We start from the raw sequence: 21,058 nt of genomic DNA, 5'->3' as shown, positions 1-21,058 counted from the left end.
AAAATATTTTCCGCTGTAACACACGTCGCAATACGGGGTGTGGTGGAGCAATAATGGAAGGCGGTGATGGGTGTATCAAATTATTACACGATCACAATCATCCGGAACGAATGCACACAACTGAGCACGAAAAAATGAAGCAAGAAATGCTTCAGCTTAGTCGAGAAACGGGAAAGGGAGAGTACGAAGCAATGCTATCGGACGCCCGGCAGCTCAGGAGAGGACAGGAGTTGCAGCCTGGACGCCTCTCTGGATAAATGGGAGAGGACGGCCATTGCCCATTACTAATAAAGACAAAAGCACCGAAAATATTTTCCGCTGTAACACACGTCGCAATACGGGGTGTCGTGGAGCAATAATGGAAGGCGGTGATGGGTGTATCAAATTATTACACGATCACAATCATCCAGCACAAATGCACACAACTGACCACGAAAAAATGAAGCAAGAAATGCTTCAGCTCAGTCGAGGAACGGGAAAGGGAGAGTACGAAGCAATGCTATCGGACGCCCGGCAGCTCAGGAGAGGACAGGGGTTGCACCTGGACGCCTCCCCGACTAAATGGGAGAGGACGGCCATTACTAAGTAGTAATAAAGACAAAAGCATCGAAAATATTTTCCGGTGTAACACACGCCGCACTACGGGGTGTCGTGGGGCAATCATGGAAGTCGGTGATGGGTGTATCAAATTATTACACGATCACAATCATCCGGCACAAATGCACACAACTGACCACGAAAAAATGAAGCAAGAAATGCTTCAGCTCAGTCGAGGAACGGGAAAGGGAGAGTACGAAGCAATGCTAGCGGACGCCCGGCAGCTCAGGAGAGGACAGGAGTTGCAGCCTGGACGCCTCTCTGGATAAATGGGAGAGGACGGCCATTGCCCATTACTAATAAAGACAAAAGCACCGAAAATATTTTCCGCTGTAACACACGTCGCAATACGGGGTGTCGTGGAGCAATAATGGAAATCGATGATGGGTGTATCAAATTATTACACGATCACGATCATCCGGAACGAATGCACACAACTGAGCACGAAAAAATGAAGCAAGAAATGCTTCAGCTTAGTCGAGAAACGGGAAAGGGAGAGTACGAAGCAATGCTATCGGACGCCCGGCAGCTCAGGAGAGGACAGGAGTTGCAGCCTGGACGCCTCCCTGGCTAAATGGGAGAGGACGGCCATTACTAAGTACTAATAAAGACAAAAGCACTGAAAATATTTTCCGGTGTAACACACGCCGCACTACGGGGTGTCGTGGGGCAATCATGGAAATCGATGATGGGTGTATCAAATTATTACACGATCACAATCATCCGGAACGAATGCACACAACTAACCACGAAAAAATGAAGCAGGAAATGCTTCAGCTTAGTCAAGAAACGGCGTTACCATTCAAGAAAATATTCGACGATGTTTGTAGAAAGAAGGTTTTCAAACATTTCTCGAGGAACGAGACAACCCCAGGGCGCGAATCCACTTCGGCAGTATCCTGAGATTAAGACAAGAATCGCGCCGAAACTTCTAAAATCCCTAAAACGCCTTGTTAGGGGTTAGCAACGATTGGTGTAAATGCCGGTAGGCTGTCGCAGAGCATTTTTGCTGCGCCTGTGGGAGAGGACGAGGTAAGAACACGGCCGTCCATAGGTTAGGGAGAGTACGAAGCAATGCTAGCGGACGCCCGGCAGCTCAGGAGAGGACAGGAGTTGCAGCCTGGACTCCTCTCTGGATAAATGGGAGAGGGCGGCCATTGCTCATTACTAATAAAGACAAAAGCACCGAAAATATTTTCCGCTGTAACACACGTCGCAATACGGGGTGTGGTGGAGCAATAATGGAAGGCGGTGATGGGTGTATCAAATTATTACACGATCACAATCATCCGGAACGAATGCACACAACTGAGCACGAAAAAATGAAGCAAGAAATGCTTCAGCTTAGTCGAGAAACGGGAAAGGGAGAGTACGAAGCAATGCTATCGGACGCCCGGCAGCTCAGGAGAGGACAGGAGTTGCAGCCTGGACGCCTCTCTGGATAAATGGGAGAGGACGGCCATTGCCCATTACTAATAAAGACAAAAGCACCGAAAATATTTTCCGCTGTAACACACGTCGCAATACGGGGTGTCGTGGAGCAATAATGGAAGGCGGTGATGGGTGTATCAAATTATTACACGATCACAATCATCCGGCACAAATGCACACAACTGACCACGAAAAAATGAAGCAAGAAATGCTTCAGCTCAGTCGAGGAACGGGAAAGGGAGAGTACGAAGCAATGCTATCGGACGCCCGGCAGCTCAGGAGAGGACAGGGGTTGCACCTGGACGCCTCCCCGACTAAATGGGAGAGGACGGCCATTACTAAGTAGTAATAAAGACAAAAGCATCGAAAATATTTTCCGGTGTAACACACGCCGCACTACGGGGTGTCGTGGGGCAATCATGGAAGTCGGTGATGGGTGTATCAAATTATTACACGATCACAATCATCCGGCACAAATGCACACAACTGACCACGAAAAAATGAAGCAAGAAATGCTTCAGCTCAGTCGAGGAACGGGAAAGGGAGAGTACGAAGCAATGCTAGCGGACGCCCGGCAGCTCAGGAGAGGACAGGAGTTGCAGCCTGGACTCCTTTCTGGATAAATGGGAGAGGGCGGCCATTGCTCATTACTAATAAAGACAAAAGCACCGAAAATATTTTCCGCTGTAACACACGTCGCAATACGGGGTGTCGTGGAGCAATAATGGAAGGCGGTGATGGGTGTATCAAATTATTACACGATCACAATCATCCGGAACGAATGCACACAACTGACCACGAAAAAATGAAGCAAGAAATGCTTCAGCTCAGTCGAGGAACGGGAAAGGGAGAGTACGAAGCAATGCTATCGGACGCCCGGCAGCTCAGGAGAGGACAGGAGTTGCAGCCTGGACGCCTCCCTGGCTAAATGGGAGAGGACGGCCATTACTAAGTACTAATAAAGACAAAAGCACTGAAAATATTTTCCGGTGTAACACACGCCGCACTACGGGGTGTCGTGGGGCAATCATGGAAATCGATGATGGGTGTATCAAATTATTACACGATCACAATCATCCGGAACGAATGCACACAACTGACCACGAAAAAATGAAGCAAGAAATGCTTCAGCTCAGTCGAGGAACGGCAAAGGGAGAGTACGAAGCAATGCTATCGGACGCCCGGCAGCTCAGGAGAGGACAGGAGTTGCAGCCTGGACGCCTCCCTGGCTAAATGGGAGAGCACGGCCATTACTAAGTACTAATAAAGACAAAAGCACTGAAAATATTTTCCGGTGTAACACACGCCGCACTACGGGGTGTCGTGGGGCAATCATGGAAGTCGGTGATGGGTGTATCAAATTATTACACGATCACAATCATCCGGAATGAATGCACACAACTGACCACGAAAAAATGAAGCAAGAAATGCTTCAGCTCAGTCGAGGAACGGGAAAGGGAGAGTACGAAGCAATGCTATCGGACGCCCGGCAGCTCAGGAGAGGACAGGAATTGCAGCCTGCACGCCTCCCTGGCTAAATGGGAGAGGACGGCCATTACTAAGTACTAATAAAGACAAAAGCAATGAAAATATTTTCCGGTGTAACACACGCCGCACTACGGGGTGTCGTGGGGCAATCATGGAAATCGATGATGGGTGTATCAAATTATTACACGATCACAATCATCCGGAACGAATGCACACAACTAACCACGAAAAAATGAAGCAGGAAATGCTTCAGCTTAGTCAAGAAACGGCGTTACCATTCAAGAAAATATTCGACGATGTTTGTAGAAAGAAGGTTTTCAAACATTTCTCGAGGAACGAGACAACCCCAGGGCGCGAATCCACTTCGGCAGTATCCTGAGATTAAGACAAGAATCGCGCCGAAACTTCTAAAATCCCTAAAACGCCTTGTTAGGGGTTAGCAACGATTGGTGTAAATGCCGGTAGGCTGTCGCAGAGCATTTTTGCTGCGCCTGTGGGAGAGGACGAGGTAAGAACACGGCCGTCCATAGGTTAGGGAGAGTACGAAGCAATGCTAGCGGACGCCCGGCAGCTCAGGAGAGGACAGGAGTTGCAGCCTGGACTCCTTTCTGGATAAATGGGAGAGGGCGGCCATTGCTCATTACTAATAAAGACAAAAGCACCGAAAATATTTTCCGCTGTAACACACGTCGCAATACGGGGTGTCGTGGAGCAATAATGGAAGGCGGTGATAGGTGTATCAAATTATTACACGATCACAATCATCCGGAACGAATGCACACAACTGACCACGAAAAAATGAAGCAAGAAATGCTTCAGCTCAGTTGAGGAACGGGAAAGGGAGAGTACGAAGCAATGCTATCGGACGCCCGGCAGCTCAGGAGAGGACAGGAGTTGCAGCCTGGACGCCTCCCTGGCTAAATGGGAGAGGACGGCCATTACTAAGTACTAATAAAGACAAAAGCACTGAAAATATTTTCCGGTGTAACACACGCCGCACTACGGGGTGTCGTGGGGCAATCATGGAAATCGATGATGGGTGTATCAAATTATTACACGATCACAATCATCCGGAACGAATGCACACAACTGACCACGAAAAAATGAAGCAAGAAATGCTTCAGCTCAGTCGAGGAACGGGAAAGGGAGAGTACGAAGCAATGCTATCGGACGCCCGGCAGCTCAGGAGAGGACAGGAGTTGCAGCCTGGACGCCTCCCTGGCTAAATGGGAGAGCACGGCCATTACTAAGTACTAATAAAGACAAAAGCACTGAAAATATTTTCCGGTGTAACACACGCCGCACTACGGGGTGTCGTGGGGCAATCATGGAAATCGATGATGGGTGTATCAAATTATTACACGATCACAATCATCCGGAACGAATGCACACAACTAACCACGAAAAAATGAAGCAGGAAATGCTTCAGCTTAGTCAAGAAACGGCGTTACCATTCAAGAAAATATTCGACGATGTTTGTAGAAAGAAGGTTTTCAAACATTTCTCGAGGAACGAGACAACCCCAGGGCGCGAATCCACTTCGGCAGTATCCTGAGATTAAGACAAGAATCGCGCCGAAACTTCTAAAATCCCTAAAACGCCTTGTTAGGGGTTAGCAACGATTGGTGTAAATGCCGGTAGGCTGTCGCAGAGCATTTTTGCTGCGCCTGTGGGAGAGGACGAGGTAAGAACACGGCCGTCCATAGGTTAGGGAGAGTACGAAGCAATGCTAGCGGACGCCCGGCAGCTCAGGAGAGGACAGGAGTTGCAGCCTGGACTCCTTTCTGGATAAATGGGAGAGGGCGGCCATTGCTCATTACTAATAAAGACAAAAGCACCGAAAATATTTTCCGCTGTAACACACGTCGCAATACGGGGTGTCGTGGAGCAATAATGGAAGGCGGTGATGGGTGTATCAAATTATTACACGATCACAATCATCCGGAACGAATGCACACAACTGACCACGAAAAAATGAAGCAAGAAATGCTTCAGCTCAGTTGAGGAACGGGAAAGGGAGAGTACGAAGCAATGCTATCGGACGCCCGGCAGCTCAGGAGAGGACAGGAGTTGCAGCCTGGACGCCTCCCTGGCTAAATGGGAGAGGACGGCCATTACTAAGTACTAATAAAGACAAAAGCACTGAAAATATTTTCCGGTGTAACACACGCCGCACTACGGGGTGTCGTGGGGCAATCATGGAAATCGATGATGGGTGTATCAAATTATTACACGATCACAATCATCCGGAACGAATGCACACAACTGACCACGAAAAAATGAAGCAAGAAATGCTTCAGCTCAGTCGAGGAACGGGAAAGGGAGAGTACGAAGCAATGCTATCGGACGCCCGGCAGCTCAGGAGAGGACAGGAGTTGCAGCCTGGACGCCTCCCTGGCTAAATGGGAGAGCACGGCCATTACTAAGTACTAATAAAGACAAAAGCACTGAAAATATTTTCCGGTGTAACACACGCCGCACTACGAGGTGTCGTGGGGCAATCATGGAAATCGATGATGGGTGTATCAAATTATTACACGATCACAATCATCCGGAACGAATGCACACAACTAACCACGAAAAAATGAAGCAGGAAATGCTTCAGCTTAGTCAAGAAACGGCGTTACCATTCAAGAAAATATTCGACGATGTTTGTAGAAAGAAGGTTTTCAAACATTTCTCGAGGAACGAGACAACCCCAGGGCGCGAATCCACTTCGGCAGTATCCTGAGATTAAGACAAGAATCGCGCCGAAACTTCTAAAATCCCTAAAACGCCTTGTTAGGGGTTAGCAACGATTGGTGTAAATGCCGGTAGGCTGTCGCAGAGCATTTTTGCTGCGCCTGTGGGAGAGGACGAGGTAAGAACACGGCCGTCCATAGGTTAGGGAGAGTACGAAGCAATGCTAGCGGACGCCCGGCAGCTCAGGAGAGGACAGGAGTTGCAGCCTGGACTCCTTTCTGGATAAATGGGAGAGGGCGGCCATTGCTCATTACTAATAAAGACAAAAGCACCGAAAATATTTTCCGCTGTAACACACGTCGCAATACGGGGTGTCGTGGAGCAATAATGGAAGGCGGTGATGGGTGTATCAAATTATTACACGATCACAATCATCCGGAACGAATGCACACAACTGAGCACGAAAAAATGAAGCAAGAAATGCTTCAGCTTAGTCGAGAAACGGGAAAGGGAGAGTACGAAGCAATGCTATCGGACGCCCGGCAGCTCAGGAGAGGACAGGAGTTGCAGCCTGGACGCCTCTCTGGATAAATGGGAGAGGACGGCCATTGCCCATTACTAATAAAGACAAAAGCACCGAAAATATTTTCCGCTGTAACACACGCCGCACTACGGGGTGTCGTGGGGCAATCATGGAAGTCGGTGATGGGTGTATCAAATTATTACACGATCACAATCATCCGGAACGAATGCATACAATTCACCACGTTTGTATACCTGGCCGTCGGCTGCTTGTCTGAATTTTCAAGGGGGGTAGTTTTATGGAAGGTCTAGATAAAGACAGCGGGGGCCCAGTTGTATACCGCGGTGATCCTGGGTGCCCACATTTAATGTCTAGTTACGACTATTGGGGTTTTAGTCGGGGCTCTCCGACATTGGCCATCCTTATCTTCGGCGATAAGGATGATTATCCATAATGGATTTCCCCAATTTAAAAAAAAAAGGTTGACAGTTTCTACAACGGCGGTTGCCAGTAAATAGAAGAGACGTATCTCTTCTAGAAGCACCACCTCATTATACCAGAACAATCAGGAATCATTTGGACGATGAATTTCCCGACAAATGGATTGGGAGAGGAGCATCCAAGAGCAACTGGCCAGCAAGATCGACCGATTTAAATCCCCTGGACTTCTTTTTTGGGGGATATTTGAAACAAATCCTGTATGATGCCAGGCGCCAATGAAGAGGAATTGGAGTTTAGACTGCGGTACGGGTGCAATATTTTCCAGCACATAATGGAAGATTTTCGAAACGTGCGAGAAAATTTTTATGAAAGACTTCGCGTGTGTGTTAACGAAAATGGTGGTCACATCGAAAAACGTATGTAACTGCGTGTTGGATATTGTACCTACAGCACCCCTCCTTATTACATAATATTTTACAGGAAGAGGTTCGATGGTGGGGACCTTGCTGGTCCCGGAGGGGAATAGGTTGGAATCAGTGTCGCCAGCAATCGAGGGGAATCAAGTACCCCTGTCTGATGTGACCAGTCCAGTCTACGGCACGGGCACCGTGGTCTACGGACTTAGTGGGGCAGTGATGCCAGATTCTAATTTATCTAGAAATTCTTCTTTTATTTCTTCCTGACAAAGTTCTCTTTCTTTTATTACTTTTTGCACAGCAGACGAAAATTCTGATCGCTTAAAGAGTTCTTCTCTTGTTGTTTTATCTCGTGAAAATCGATATAAACCACGTCCTTTCTTATTATCATTTGTAAACAGAAAGTCTTTCAAAATATCATCTTCTTCTATGTTTATACAATCAAACTTAGAAGGATAAAAATTTCTAAACCGCCCCTGTTTTAATTTCTCCTCTTTCGTAAGATCCAAGCCAAAATTAGAATAGACAATAAGATATTCGATACTATTTGATGAAGTACCAGATTTATAGATCAAATGTTTAACAAAAGTATCAAAGTAATTGTTAATAGAAAAACGAAGTTTTTCTTTAGTAAATAATCTAGCATAACTAATGCCATTATTTACGTAATACTTGTCTATGTTTTCAATTTGTATATGAATAGACTTCTCTTTATAACGAAGGACAATATTATTAAATTTGTCGACTTTGGAATCTCCGAATGTTAATGACAATGAAGGATATTTATGTTCGTACATAAACTTCCTGCATAAGCAAAGTATCGACAAGTCCAATTGATACATAAGTCCAATCAAACGATGAGGAAAATGATTGCCATATTGATTAGTTTGGCAAGGATTATACCATTGGTCAGGCAAATCCTGTCTAGATTCATCTTGCAAACCACCATGCAACTCGGAATCCTCTTCTTTACGCAACCTCTTCGATACTACGTCATTTATATCTATAACACGGCTTCGTTTTCTACAACTAGGACCAACTTCAGAATTTTCCTTAGCTGTACTCCTTGAACGTCTAGTTTGTTTACACGAGGAGGTTCCAGCATCTCCTAATGGCTTTGAAGGCTCTTTACCTGAAATAAAAATTACCAATAGTTTTTCATTATAAATATGTTTCTTCCATCGATCGTATTTGCTGATAATACATTTTTAAATGTTTTCGGCGCAACGGTTCGATCGTTTATTACGAATTATAAAGCAACTTTGCTAATTGTCAAACAAAATCAACGTTTCGATCCTAGTTTGGATCTTTTTCAAGATTTATTCGAATCGCGTTTGCTTTGGGGAAAATAAATTTATTATAAATGTGCGACACGCGTGTGTTGCGTGCGTCGTACATGCTTGTTGTCAAGATACTGAGTTTTTCATTATCACTGTTGTATTATTACATGATCGCGCGCAAAACAAAAGTTTTTTTTTTATAACTCACCGCATGAATCCAGAATATTAGACATAATATGTCAAGAGACTGTAATAATACCGAGGAACAGAGAAGTTCTTCTCTGCTATATTTAAATTAGCAATCAGTATGAGCCAAACTTTATGTGATTAATAATTTATCAGCATCATATTAAAAGGTATAATTTCCTTTGTCTCTTTGACACGAAAATTTTAACTGAATCACTTGGTTTGTGCTTTTCAAAGTTGGAATTAGTGCATGATAACGAGATAGATATTCGCTTCATTATATTTTCGTATAAATTTTCTCTGTTTTTCTTGATTATTTCAAGAGCAATTTTTATGAATTTAGCACACAATTATAGTACACTAAGAACTTGCTGAGAAATATGGCCGGTCTAGAAACAGGAACACGTGCTCACAGAGAAGATACGAATGAGTTGGAATCGTTGGAACGAGTGCTCGTTGGTGCTCGTGCTCGTGATCCGTGACCATCCGTGACTCGTGGCTGCTCGTGGCTTGTTTGTGCTCACGCACGCCTACGATCCTACGATTTCGGCGCATCCGGTACAGTGATGGTAGGTAAGGCCCTTTTTTCGCGCATGCGCGACTATTCTAACCTCAGATGGCCTCAGTCATGTACGAAGATCGGGTACCTTGGCCACCTCGCTAATTTCGCATAATTTCATTATGTTAGGTAAATATATAGATTTACGCCTAATTCTCATTGGCTGTGTCCGGCGTGGTCCGGCGCAAGCGCAGTACGTCATTATGTATGCAGCGCCACTCATTGGCACAGCGTCACATAACCTGTGAGCTTGTGAACATCTTCGAACGTCACTGAACGTCACAACGTCACCAAGCATCTCATATCGTTTCATTTCAGTGTCATGTTTCAGTATTAGAAAAACTATTTTGTGTCAAATACTTCAACAGTGTTAAAAGAAGCTATTAAAATGAAGTGCTTTGTGCCCTCGTGTAAAAACCGATCAGATCATCGAAATTGGAAAACAAGGATTAATTATGTAAAAGTTTCATTTCATCGGTATGAAGATTATTTTATTATATATAGTTAATATAATTATGATCTTGGAATATATTTTATTTTAATCTTTGATTCTGTTTGCAGTTTTCCAAGAGATCCTGATACTCGCAGTTTATGGTTAGATATTTTAGGCATCAGAGTATCGGAAATTCCAGAGACAGCTTCTGTTTGCTCAATGCACTTCGAAGAAACAAGTTTCTACACAAAAGGTTCATATGGGCGATTGAAATACAATGCATTACCACGTGTATGTCTAATAACGAGTATTTTCAATTTTTTTGAGTATACCAAACGTATTGCACAATAATGTTTTATTTCTACATATATGTGTTTGTTTTATTCCAGAAAACCCTTAATGAAGAAGAGACATCTCACAGTGATATGTGTGAAAATAATGTGGACACGAGATTATCACCTAACACAAGTATGTATACGTTTATAAAAAGATTATTTTTGATAAATACATTCATTGTCATAATAAAAACAAAAAATTTATATTATAGTAGTTACTTCTAAACTAACATAATATTTGTTATTATTACAGCAGAAGGTTTGATCCCTAAAACTGAAGAGGTTCAAAGTATAGCTGATACTGAAAAGTTGTTTGATGACTGTCCATTATCACCAGAACTGTCCACATCTAATAAAGAAGACAAGGGAACAATGATGTCGCCTAAATTCGTATACAATTCTCCAGAGAGAGTGAGATTAAGAGAAAGACTAAAATATGTGGAAGCAGACTCACGGAAGAAACTGTGTGCCCTGCGGCAACAGTTACGGAGGAAAGAAAACCAAGTTATTCATCTGAAGAATATTATAGAGGACTTAAAAAGGCAGAGATGTTGAATATGCTTTGTGGAATAGATGGCGAAACTTTTAACTGCATATACAAGAAGGATACTGTATGCGTATCTAAGAGGAGAACCAGGCATAAGTCTGGAAGCATTGAGATCCATCAGTGAATGTTCTTTAATTAAAGCTTGAGATAAGCTGCGCGTAATTGCCACACGTTTACCATCAATCTCAACCCCACGTTTTTCAAATGAAGGTAAATAAAATTCTTGTCTTACTGACTCATTTAAAAACTAAATTACCTTAACATAATGACGGGAAGGAATACTGAACTATAGTGCCTTTACATGAAAATATATAAATAAATTATAATTTATTCGTTTATATAACTCTATTCCGATGTTATATAGCGGTTACATTAGATGAAATAATTATTAAGGTTACATTAAAAGAAAATAATATTTTGTTTTGTGTTATTTTTTTTTAAATCAAAATTAAGTTGCTTATATGGAAGCACCGTGTTATAGAAGGGTTACCTGTTACGAGATATAAACTCTGACAAATGCTTGTTGCTTTTTGTTAGAATATACTGGCTGTATTTGTGCTTTCCCTTTTATCATTTTCCCTAGGTTAGTTCCCTACGTTTCTGTTGCGAACTATTAATTTCTTCAGCTTTTCTCTCATGGTAACTAGAATTACTTTGTTGTGGGCTAATTTTCTGCTTTTTGCTACTTTTATCCTAGCTACCTGAACCCATATACCCTTCTTCATTGCTTAAAGGAATAGGAGAATCATATCTACATCTATTTTCGTCTTTTTCTATCCTTAAATATCCTGTCTTGAAGTGATATATCATCTAAGAAAGTAGAAGGACCTTTTCTCACTTTTTTATGTAATATATTAAACATCTCATGTCGATTTTTTTTTATAAGATTGTTTAAATACATCGTTTTGTTGCCCGCCTTATCAAAACAAAGGTCATGTAATTTTTCAAAAATAGTACAAACATTAATTCCTACTCCGTGCAATATCTTGGATAAACCCTTCGGCGTAAAAAGTTCTTCCTTGGCTAAGAAGTGATTTAAATAATTTTCTTTATTAAAACAAACTTTGTGAAAATTTCTTAAAATAGAAGTGGCATTGTTTCCTGCCATGGACAATATATTGGATAAATCACTTGGCATAAAACCTACCTTACGGAAATCATCCAAAAGCTGCGTTTTGTTTCCTGCCTCATCAAAACAAACATTATGAAAATCTTTAAAAGCAAAACAAATATTACCTCTTACTCCATGCAATATATTACACAAATTGCTCAGTGTAAAACCTTCTTCTTCATCCAAAAAATGGTTTAAATACTTTCTTGTTTTTCCAATAAAACAAAAATCATGAAATCTTTGCAAACTATCCGATGCTCCACTTAATATACTGCACAAATCACATGGCCTGAAACCCGCGTTATAGAAATCATCTAAAAGTTTTGTTCTTTTTCCTTCGTCGTTAAAACAAACGCTATGCAATCTTTTTAAGATGGAAGAAGTATGAACTCCTGCTTTACATAACATACAGGATAAGTTACTTGGCTGAAAACCTGCCTCATAGAAATCATCTAAAAGTTTGGTTCTTTTCCCCTCGTCATTAAAACAAACACTATGCAATTTTTCAAAAGCATCTTTAGCACCAGCTCCTACTCCACCCAAAATACTGGATATGTTGTACATCGTAAAAGTTTTCTCCCCACCTTTTTTCTCAGTAAAATGCTTTAAATACAGCTTTTTATTTCCTTGCCTATCAAACCAAAGATCATATAAATCTTTGAAAGCTTTGGAAGCATTAGCTCCTGCTCCACCTAGAATACTGGCCATGTTAGATAGATTCATTTCTTCATCCTCTAGAGTTTTTAAATATTGTGTTCTATTTTCTTTTTCATCAAACCAAAGTTTATATAAATCTTTGAAAGCTATAGAAGCATTAGTTCCTGCTCCATGTAAAATACTAGATACAGTGAATAGATTTATTCCTTCTCTCTCTGGAGCTTTTAAATATTGCGTTTTATTTCCTCGCTTATCAAACCAAATGTCAAGCAAGTCTTTAAAAGCTTTTGCAGTACTAGATCCTGCTCCATGCAAAATACTTGATACAGTAAATAGATTTATTCCTTCTTTCTCTAGAGTTTTTAAATATTGTGTTCTATTTCCTTTTTTATCAAACCAAAGGTTATATAAATCTTTGAAAGCTTTAGAAGCACTAGTTCCTGCTCCACTTAAAATACTGGATACACGAACTAGATCTACTCCATTTTCTTCTAGTTTTATTAAATATTTTGTTTTTTTTCCGTTCTGATCAAACCAAAGATCGTATAAGTCTTGAAAAGCTTTTGCTGCATTAGTTCCTGCTTTACCCAGAATACTGGAAACATTAGATAGATTTATTCCTTCTTTCTCTAGAGTTTTTAAATATTTTGTTCGATTTCCTTTTTCATCAAACCAAAGATTATATAAATCTTTAAAGGCTTCTGCAGCATTAGCTCCTGCTCGATGCAAGATACTGGACATATTAGATAGATTTATTCCTTTTTCTTCTAGAGTTTTTAAATATCGTCTTTTATTTCCTTGCTCGTCAAACCAAAGATCATATAAATCTTTAAAAGCTTTAGGAGCATTAGCTCCTGCTCCACCTAGAATACTGGACATGTTAGATAGATTTATTCCTCCTTTCTCGAGAGTTTTGAAATATTTTGTTCGATTTCCTTTTTTATCAAACCAAAGATTATATAAATCTTTAAAAGCTTTCGAAGCACTAGTTCTTGCTCCACATAAAATACTGGACACACGAACTAGATCTACTCCATTCTCTTCTAGCTTCATTAAATATTTTGTTTTCTCTCCGTTCTGATCAAACCAAAGATCATACAAGTCTTTAAAAGCTATTGCAGCATCAGCTCTTGCTCCATGCAAAATGCTTGATATATTGGCTAGATTTATTTCTTCTGTTTCAAGAGTTTTCAAGTATTGCGTTCTATTTCCTTCTTTATCGAACCAAAAGTCATATAAGTCTTTAAAAGCTTTTACTGCACTATCTCCTGCTCCATGCAAAATGCTGGATACAGTAGATAGGTTTATTCCTTTCCTTTTCAGAACTTCCAGACACTTTCTTCCTTCTCCTTTCACTAGAAAACCTAAGAACTGATAAAACGAAGACGTCCCTTCTCTGCCAACCACACTTTTAGCAAATTTCATTTCTTCATCAATGTTTTTATTCTGAATGTCCTGATAACTAGATCTATCACTTTTTAAATCTCCCAAAAGCTTTTCCATTATTCCTTTCTTAATGGGGCCAAATTCATGAGATTCTGACCAACGTAACGCTATTTCATGTAATTCTTCGTAATCATACGGAACTTCATTAGACTTACTTTCTATTCCATTTTTTATAATGCTGTTCAGTTCTTCTTTATTAGGCTGATTAGCTACAAATATTAGTGTATCTAAAAATTTCTCTTTTATTTCTTTTTCATTCTCATCAGAGAGTGTTTCTTCTTCTTTTCCCCTTCGGAAAGAAGGCGGAAGCTTCAATAAACTCGAAAGCTTTGTTGTTTCTTTCCGTGAAAATTGATAAAGACCTTTTTTATCTATACACGAACAATCTCTTAAAATTTTGTACTTCTTCTTTTGAATATTTATCCGTTCAAGTTTTAAAGGATGAAAATCCTTGGATTGCCCTTCTTTTAATACCTTCTCTTTTGTAAGATCTAGATCTGCATTAGTATAGATAATAAAATATTCTATATCTTCCCCTGATTTTTCAACAAATAGAGTAAAAAGCTTATCGATAGAAAACGTATTATTCTGTTGTCTAGAAGAAAATAAATGACTATAATCAACATTACTATCTGCGTTGTGAGCCTTTAAGTAAGTAATTCTACCTTTATAATTGATAGTAATATCGATAGATGTATTTTTTCCTTCAAAATTAATGGAAAACATATTTTTATGCAAGAACATGTCGTGCAAAAAAAGCATTAACAAATTGAATTCATATATAATTCCAGATGTATAGTTTCCAAGTTTTTTATCCTCTTCTAAATTACTTAATATTCTTTCTTGTAATGCTATATAATTGTAATTGTCTTGGACTTCACTATTTCTTTTCATTTCACTTTTAATAATGCTGTTCAGCTCTTCTCTATTAGGTTGATTAACTGCAAACACTAATTTATCTAAAAATGCTTCTTTTATTTCCTTTTCAAATCCCTGAGGAAGCTCTCTTTTTTTTATTACTCTCTGCACGGCAGGCGAGAATTTTAATCGCTTTAAGAGTTCTTCTCTTGTTGTTTTATCTCGTGAAAACTGATAAAAACCATGCCTTTGTATGTTATTACTTGTAAATAAAAAGCTTTTTAGAATGTCAAATGCTTCTACATTTATGCTACAAAATTTAAAAGGATAAAAGTCTTTGGATCGTCCTTGTTTTAATTCCTTTTCTTCCGTAAGATCCAAGCCTGAATTAGTATAGACAGTAAGACATTCCACATTATATAAACTATCTGACTTAGAGATTACATGTTTAACAAAACTATCAAAGTAACTATTAATAGAAGAACTTCGTCTTTCTTTATTAAATAACCTAGCATAATTGATATTATTATTTATATAATTATCCACATTTTCAACTTGTATATGAATAGACTTCTCTTTATAGCGGAGAACAATATTACTAAATTTATCAATTTCAGAATTTTGGAATGCCAATGACAATGAAGGGTATTTACGTTTGTGCGTAAACTTTCTACATAAGCAAAGTATCAACAAGTCCAATTGATACATGAGTCCAATCAAACGATGAGGAAATTGATTGCCGTATCGATTAGTTTGGCAAGGATTACACAATTGGTCAGGCAAATCCTGTCTAGATTCATCTTGCAAACCACCACGCAACTCGGAATCCTCTTCTTTACGCAACCTCTTCGATACTACGTCATTTGTATCTATAACACGGCTTCGTTTTCTACAACTAGGACCAACCTCAGAATTTTCCTTAGCTATACTCCTTGAACGACTACTTTGTTTGCACGAGGAGGTTCCAGCATCTCCTAATGGCTTCGAAGGCTCTTTACCTGAAATAAAAATTACCAATAGTTTTTCATTATAAATATGTTTCTTCTATCGATCGTGTTTGCTGATAATACATTTTTAAATGTTTTCGGCGCAACGGTTCGATCGTTTATTACGAATTATAAAGCAACTTTGCTAATTGTTAAACAAAATCAACGTTTCGATCCTAGTTTGGATCTTTTTCAAGATTTATTCGAATCGCGTTTGCTTTGGGGAAAATAAATTTATTATAAATGTGCGACACGCGTGTGTTGCGTGCATCGTACATGCTTGTTGTTAAGATACTGAGTTTTCATTATCACTGTTGTATTATTACATGATCGCGCGCAAGACAAAAGAAGTTTTTTTTTATAACTCACCGCATGAATCCAGAATATTAGACATAATATGTCAAGAGACTGTAATAATACCGAGGAACAGAGAAGTTCTTCTCTGCTATATTTAAATTAGCAATCAGTATGAGCCAAACTTTATGTGATTAATAACTTATCAGCATCATATTAAAAGGTATAATTTCCTTTGTCTCTTTGACACGAAAATTTTAACTGAATCACTTGGTTTGTGCTTTTCAAAGTTGGAATTAGTGCATGATAACGAGAAAGATCATATTGGCTTTCTTGATTATTTCCAGATCAATTTTTATGAATTTAACACACAATATAGTACACTAAGAAACTTATGGAAATATGGCCGGTCTATTTATATACAAACAGGAACACGTGCTCACTGGCACAGCGTTACATAACCTGTGAGCAGTGATTGGCAATTGGCAGTGATGCCAGAATCGAGGACGCGAAGACGCTTCCCCAGTGTGGCCAGATTGCAGAGTGGCCAGACGAGTCCGACCTTGGGACTCGCGAGGGGAATACAGTACCCCTTCTCTGATGACCAGCAATATGCGCAAGCGCGACGGGGATCGAGTAAGGCGCATGGGAGACACGTTGCGCTTGCGCGATGGGGACGCAACAATGACAGATGACATATTACCAGCGATGCCAGAATCGGGGACGCGAGGACGCTTCCCCTCCAGCACAGGTTCCCCCTCTCTGACGGACCGTCCTCGCCGTAGCTTCTGCTGCGCACGCGCTACACACGAACGTACTTCTACTCTGCCCGTGTGAGTGCATGCTCGATTGCACGCGCGCTACACAAACAAGCGTACCTCTACCATGTCCGTGTGACTACCTGCTCGACCGAACGCGTCGGCGACGCGTTCCTTCGATTTTCACCAATTTTCATGTTGCCGAAGTTTCGGAAGCACGAGTCGGAAAGTCGGGATCTGGAGACGGCGCGCATTTGAATCCCGGGACGGCGCGGCGCGGCGCGGTGCACATTTTGCTATAACTTTTGATCTAAAAAAGATATCGAAGCGAAATTTGGACTAAATTTTTTTTTTAAAAACCGGGTTTAATGGTTCATCCTAAAATATGTTTTGTATTTCTTAAAAAATTTTTCTCGTTGATTTTTAAAGTTAAGGTAGTCCAGAAGGCCCCCAACACAAATTGATTTTTAGTCGAACCATGCTCAATAAACAATTACGAAAAAATTTATAAATATTCCACTTAATAGCACACATGATTGAGATTTTTTTCAGATTTTTCAGATTATGCAGACATGTTTGTGAAAATCTCGTAATTGAAAATCTCGAAACATTCGAAGAAAATGCATATTTCGTATTGAACTTTTCGAGATACCAGTTTTATAAAAATTCATTAGTCCGATATTATTGAAACAATTGTCCTTAATTTTTCTCAGAATTTTTTATAAATTGTATCGTTGTTAAAAAATCAAAATCAATTTTTTCGATACTTCTTTGTTGATGTATTATGTAATACTGAATATTTTTATAATCAGAAAAATAATGTACAGACTTGATAATGCAATATAAAATATTTTATTTACGTTATATTTCAATATACATATGTGCATCACTCCTAACAATTTTGGTAATCACATAATTATTGTAACGACATTTTACATACATATATCAGGTCGTTAAGTATGAAACTAGACAAATAAAACACAAATTTCAAATACATTTGTCAAGTTTCATACATCTCCGGTTACGAAAATCGATTTTAAATGGTCCCTGCCTTTCTGTAACATAACAAAAAAAAAAATTAGTTAAAGTCATGATTGCAAAGTATAGAATAAAATATTAATGTATAACTTTATAGTATAGTTTATATTTATCTTTTCTTTCAAGTCATTCTTGAATCTGCTAATATTGATTTTACGTTATCGCGATTTTAAATGGTCCTCTGTCTTTCTACAACATAAAAAAAAACACATAGTTAAAGTTATAAGTACAAAGTACTTACAGAATGAAATATTAATGTAACGATACACTTCTCTTTTCTTTGAAGTCATTCTTGAATCTGCTAATATTGATTTTACGTTATCGCGATTTTAAATGGTCCTCTGTCTTTCTACAACATATAAAAAAACACATAGTTAAAGTTATAAGTACAAAGTACTTACAGAATGAAATATTAATGTAACGATACACTTCGCTTTTCTTTGAAGTCATTCTTGAATCTGCTATTTCATTACCGCTGACACCCACGCGTTGCTATATTCAAAGAAAAAGTAGACCTAATTAAAATCGTAATTCTAATTGCAATCTTGTAGGACTCAATATAAATAGTAACGTATACTTATCTTTTTTTATCGATGAATATGGTCACTCACTAAAATAAATTCATAATAAGATAAAAAAATGTTAGAAACCCATTAAAAAGTATTAAAAACGCGACAAAGAAACTGGAGGCTGTTTACTATAATAATAATAATAATAATAATAGTATTTTATTTCCCATTTCGGGGTACAAACGCGGACCCCCGCTCCGCTTACAAACTTCACCTTCCTTATCTCTTCATTCTTAACTTAAATTTACACTTAAATGCGAGAGAGAGAGCACACCGTTCACTCATTCCTTTAACTATGTGTTTTTATGCTATAGAAAGGCAGAGGCCCATTCAAAATCGCGTGTGTGTCAGCTGGAGTGGACTTTCTGGACAACGTAAAATCAATATTAGCAGATTCAAGAGAATGACTTCAAAGAAAAGATAAGTATAAACTATACTATAAAGTTATACATTAATATTTTATTCTATACTTTGCAATCATGACTTTAACTAATTTTTTTTTTTTGTTATGTTACAGAAAGGCAGGGACCATTTAAAATCGATTTTCGTAACCGGAGATGTATGAAACTTGACAAATGTGTTTGTTGTGTTTTATTTGTCTAGTTTCATACTTAACGACCTGATATATGTAAAATGTCGTTACAATAATTATGTGATTACCAAAATTGTTAGGAGTGATGCACATATGTATATTGAAATATAACGTAAATAAAATATTTTATATTGCATTATCAAGTCTGTACATTATTTTTCTGATTATAAAAATATTCAGTATTACATAATACATCAATAAAGAAGTATCGAAAAAATTGATTTTGATTTTTCAACAACGATACAATTTATAAAAAATTCTGAGAAAAATTAAGGACAATTGTTTCAATAATATCGGACTAATGAATTTTTATAAAACTGGTATCTCGAAAAGTTCAATACGAAATATGCATTTTCTTCGAATGTTTCGAGATTTTCAATTACGAGATTTTCACAAACATGTCTGCATAATCTGAAAAATCTGAAAAAAATCTCAATCATGTGTGCTATTAAGTGGAATATTTATAAATTTTTTCGTAATTGTTTATTGAGCATGGTTCGACTAAAAATCAATTTGTGTTGGGGGCCTTCTGGACTACCTTAACTTTAAAGATCAACGAGAAAAATTTTTTAAGAAATACAAAACATATTTTAGGATGAACCATTAAACCCGGTTTTTTAAAAAAAAATTTAGTCCAAATTTCGCTTCGATATCTTTTTTAGATCAAAAGTTATAGCAAAATGTGCACCGCGCCGCGCCGCGCCGTCCCGGGATTCAAATGCGCGCCGTCTCCAGATCCCGACTTTCCGACTCGTGCTTCCGAAACTTCGGCAACATGAAAATTGGTGAAAATCGAAGGAACGCGTCGCCGACGCGTTCGGTCGAGCAGGTAGTCACACGGACATGGTAGAGGTACGCTTGTTTGTGTAGCGCGCGTGCAATCGAGCATGCACTCACACGGGCAGAGTAGAAGTACGTTCGTGTGTAGCGCGTGCGCAGCAGAAGCTTCGGCGAGGACGGTCCGTCAGAGAGGGGGAACCTGTGCTGGAGGGGAAGCGTCCTCGCGTCCCCGATTCTGGCATCACTGCATATGACTGCATATTACAAGTTTTAGGTTATTGCCGCATATCGAACCTATTACCTAATGAAATGAATCATATGAATCGTTCTAGATATTATCAACATTCTTTATTATAAATAAAATGAATTGTAACATGTGGGAGTTTCAGTTGTGAAATGAAGTATGCTTATTATGTATAATATGTATGTTGAAAAAAATGTTGAAATCTGTACTACTGAGTTACATTCCAGTAAAATCATAAATGTCCTAAAAATAAATCATAATCTATTTTAACACTTTTAAGGAATGGACATAGCAAGTTTTGAAACTACCTTTTTCAATGCATATCTTAAAAAGTTTAGTATTGGGAAGATGACACAAATTGTAGAACTAAAAATATTGTGTGAATATAATAAATATATTATACATAATGCAGTGATATACAATAAAATTGTAGGACAATATAGCCTATCAGCTAGATATATACGCTACGGGAAAGGATGACTGGCGTGGGCGTTCAAATAAGAACTATTCAGTTATTGCCAGTGAAGCTGTCCGCCAAGAGTGAGATTTATTAATGAACTCTACGAACTGAACACTCAGAGCGTCACATAACACAATCAAATACAATACGATACAATAAAATATAATAAACAAATACACACACACACACACAAAATAAGCAAACAAATACTCAATGTATGTCACTGTCCTTGCCGCTATTCTCAGTTTCACCAGCGAGCAAGGTTGCAGGTGATTTTTTTGGTATTTCTTCTCTATTGTACATTTGGGCATTAAATAATTCTAACATCTGATCTGTTATTTGGAAGC

At 39.0% G+C, this 21,058-nt stretch overlaps 3 protein-coding genes across 10 annotated transcripts; 1 reads left to right on the top strand and 2 right to left on the bottom strand.

Moving 5' to 3' along the window:
- Nucleotides 1–6,041: 6,041 nt before the first annotated feature.
- LOC143217202 (uncharacterized) lies at nucleotides 6,042–9,768 on the bottom strand. 2 transcript variants are annotated; one of them, XM_076441150.1, is made up of 2 exons: nucleotides 9,067–9,768; nucleotides 6,042–8,710 (listed from the first exon to the last, which is right to left on the bottom strand). In XM_076441150.1, the coding sequence occupies exons 1-2, from the start codon at nucleotides 9,089–9,091 to the stop codon at nucleotides 7,776–7,778; spliced, it is 960 nt and encodes a 319-aa protein (XP_076297265.1). In that variant the 5' UTR covers nucleotides 9,092–9,768; the 3' UTR covers nucleotides 6,042–7,775. The 2 variants fall into 2 exon arrangements, with proteins under 2 accessions (XP_076297265.1, XP_076297264.1); XM_076441149.1 differs by having other exon boundaries at nucleotides 9,458–9,768.
- A 176-nt stretch (nucleotides 9,769–9,944) lies between these two features.
- Nucleotides 9,945–19,363, top strand: LOC143217208 (uncharacterized). Of its 7 annotated transcripts, XM_076441169.1 has the most exons (7): nucleotides 9,945–10,080; nucleotides 10,165–10,327; nucleotides 10,426–10,504; nucleotides 10,625–11,128; nucleotides 14,732–14,783; nucleotides 15,608–17,103; nucleotides 18,950–19,363. In XM_076441169.1, the coding sequence occupies exons 1-4, from the start codon at nucleotides 9,992–9,994 to the stop codon at nucleotides 10,924–10,926; spliced, it is 633 nt and encodes a 210-aa protein (XP_076297284.1). In that variant the 5' UTR covers nucleotides 9,945–9,991; the 3' UTR covers nucleotides 10,927–11,128; nucleotides 14,732–14,783; nucleotides 15,608–17,103; nucleotides 18,950–19,363. The 7 variants fall into 7 exon arrangements, with proteins under 7 accessions (XP_076297284.1, XP_076297285.1, XP_076297281.1 ...); XM_076441170.1 differs by lacking the exon at nucleotides 14,732–14,783 and having other exon boundaries at nucleotides 16,618–17,103; XM_076441166.1 differs by lacking the exon at nucleotides 14,732–14,783 and having other exon boundaries at nucleotides 19,153–19,363.
- LOC143217200 (uncharacterized) lies at nucleotides 10,941–16,588 on the bottom strand. The gene is made up of 3 exons (XM_076441147.1): nucleotides 16,346–16,588; nucleotides 14,798–15,988; nucleotides 10,941–14,727 (listed from the first exon to the last, which is right to left on the bottom strand). Exons 1-3 carry the CDS (start codon nucleotides 16,368–16,370, stop codon nucleotides 14,657–14,659), a joined length of 1,287 nt encoding a protein of 428 aa, XP_076297262.1. The 5' UTR covers nucleotides 16,371–16,588; the 3' UTR covers nucleotides 10,941–14,656.
- Nucleotides 19,364–21,058: the final 1,695 nt, after the last annotated feature.

Source organism: Lasioglossum baleicum, chromosome 16, assembly GCF_051020765.1.
Source record: "Lasioglossum baleicum chromosome 16, iyLasBale1, whole genome shotgun sequence".
NCBI classification, from domain to species: Eukaryota; Metazoa; Arthropoda; class Insecta; order Hymenoptera; family Halictidae; genus Lasioglossum; species Lasioglossum baleicum.
Note: the sequence above shows the minus strand (reverse complement) of the source record. Positions and strands in the feature narration are given on the sequence as shown.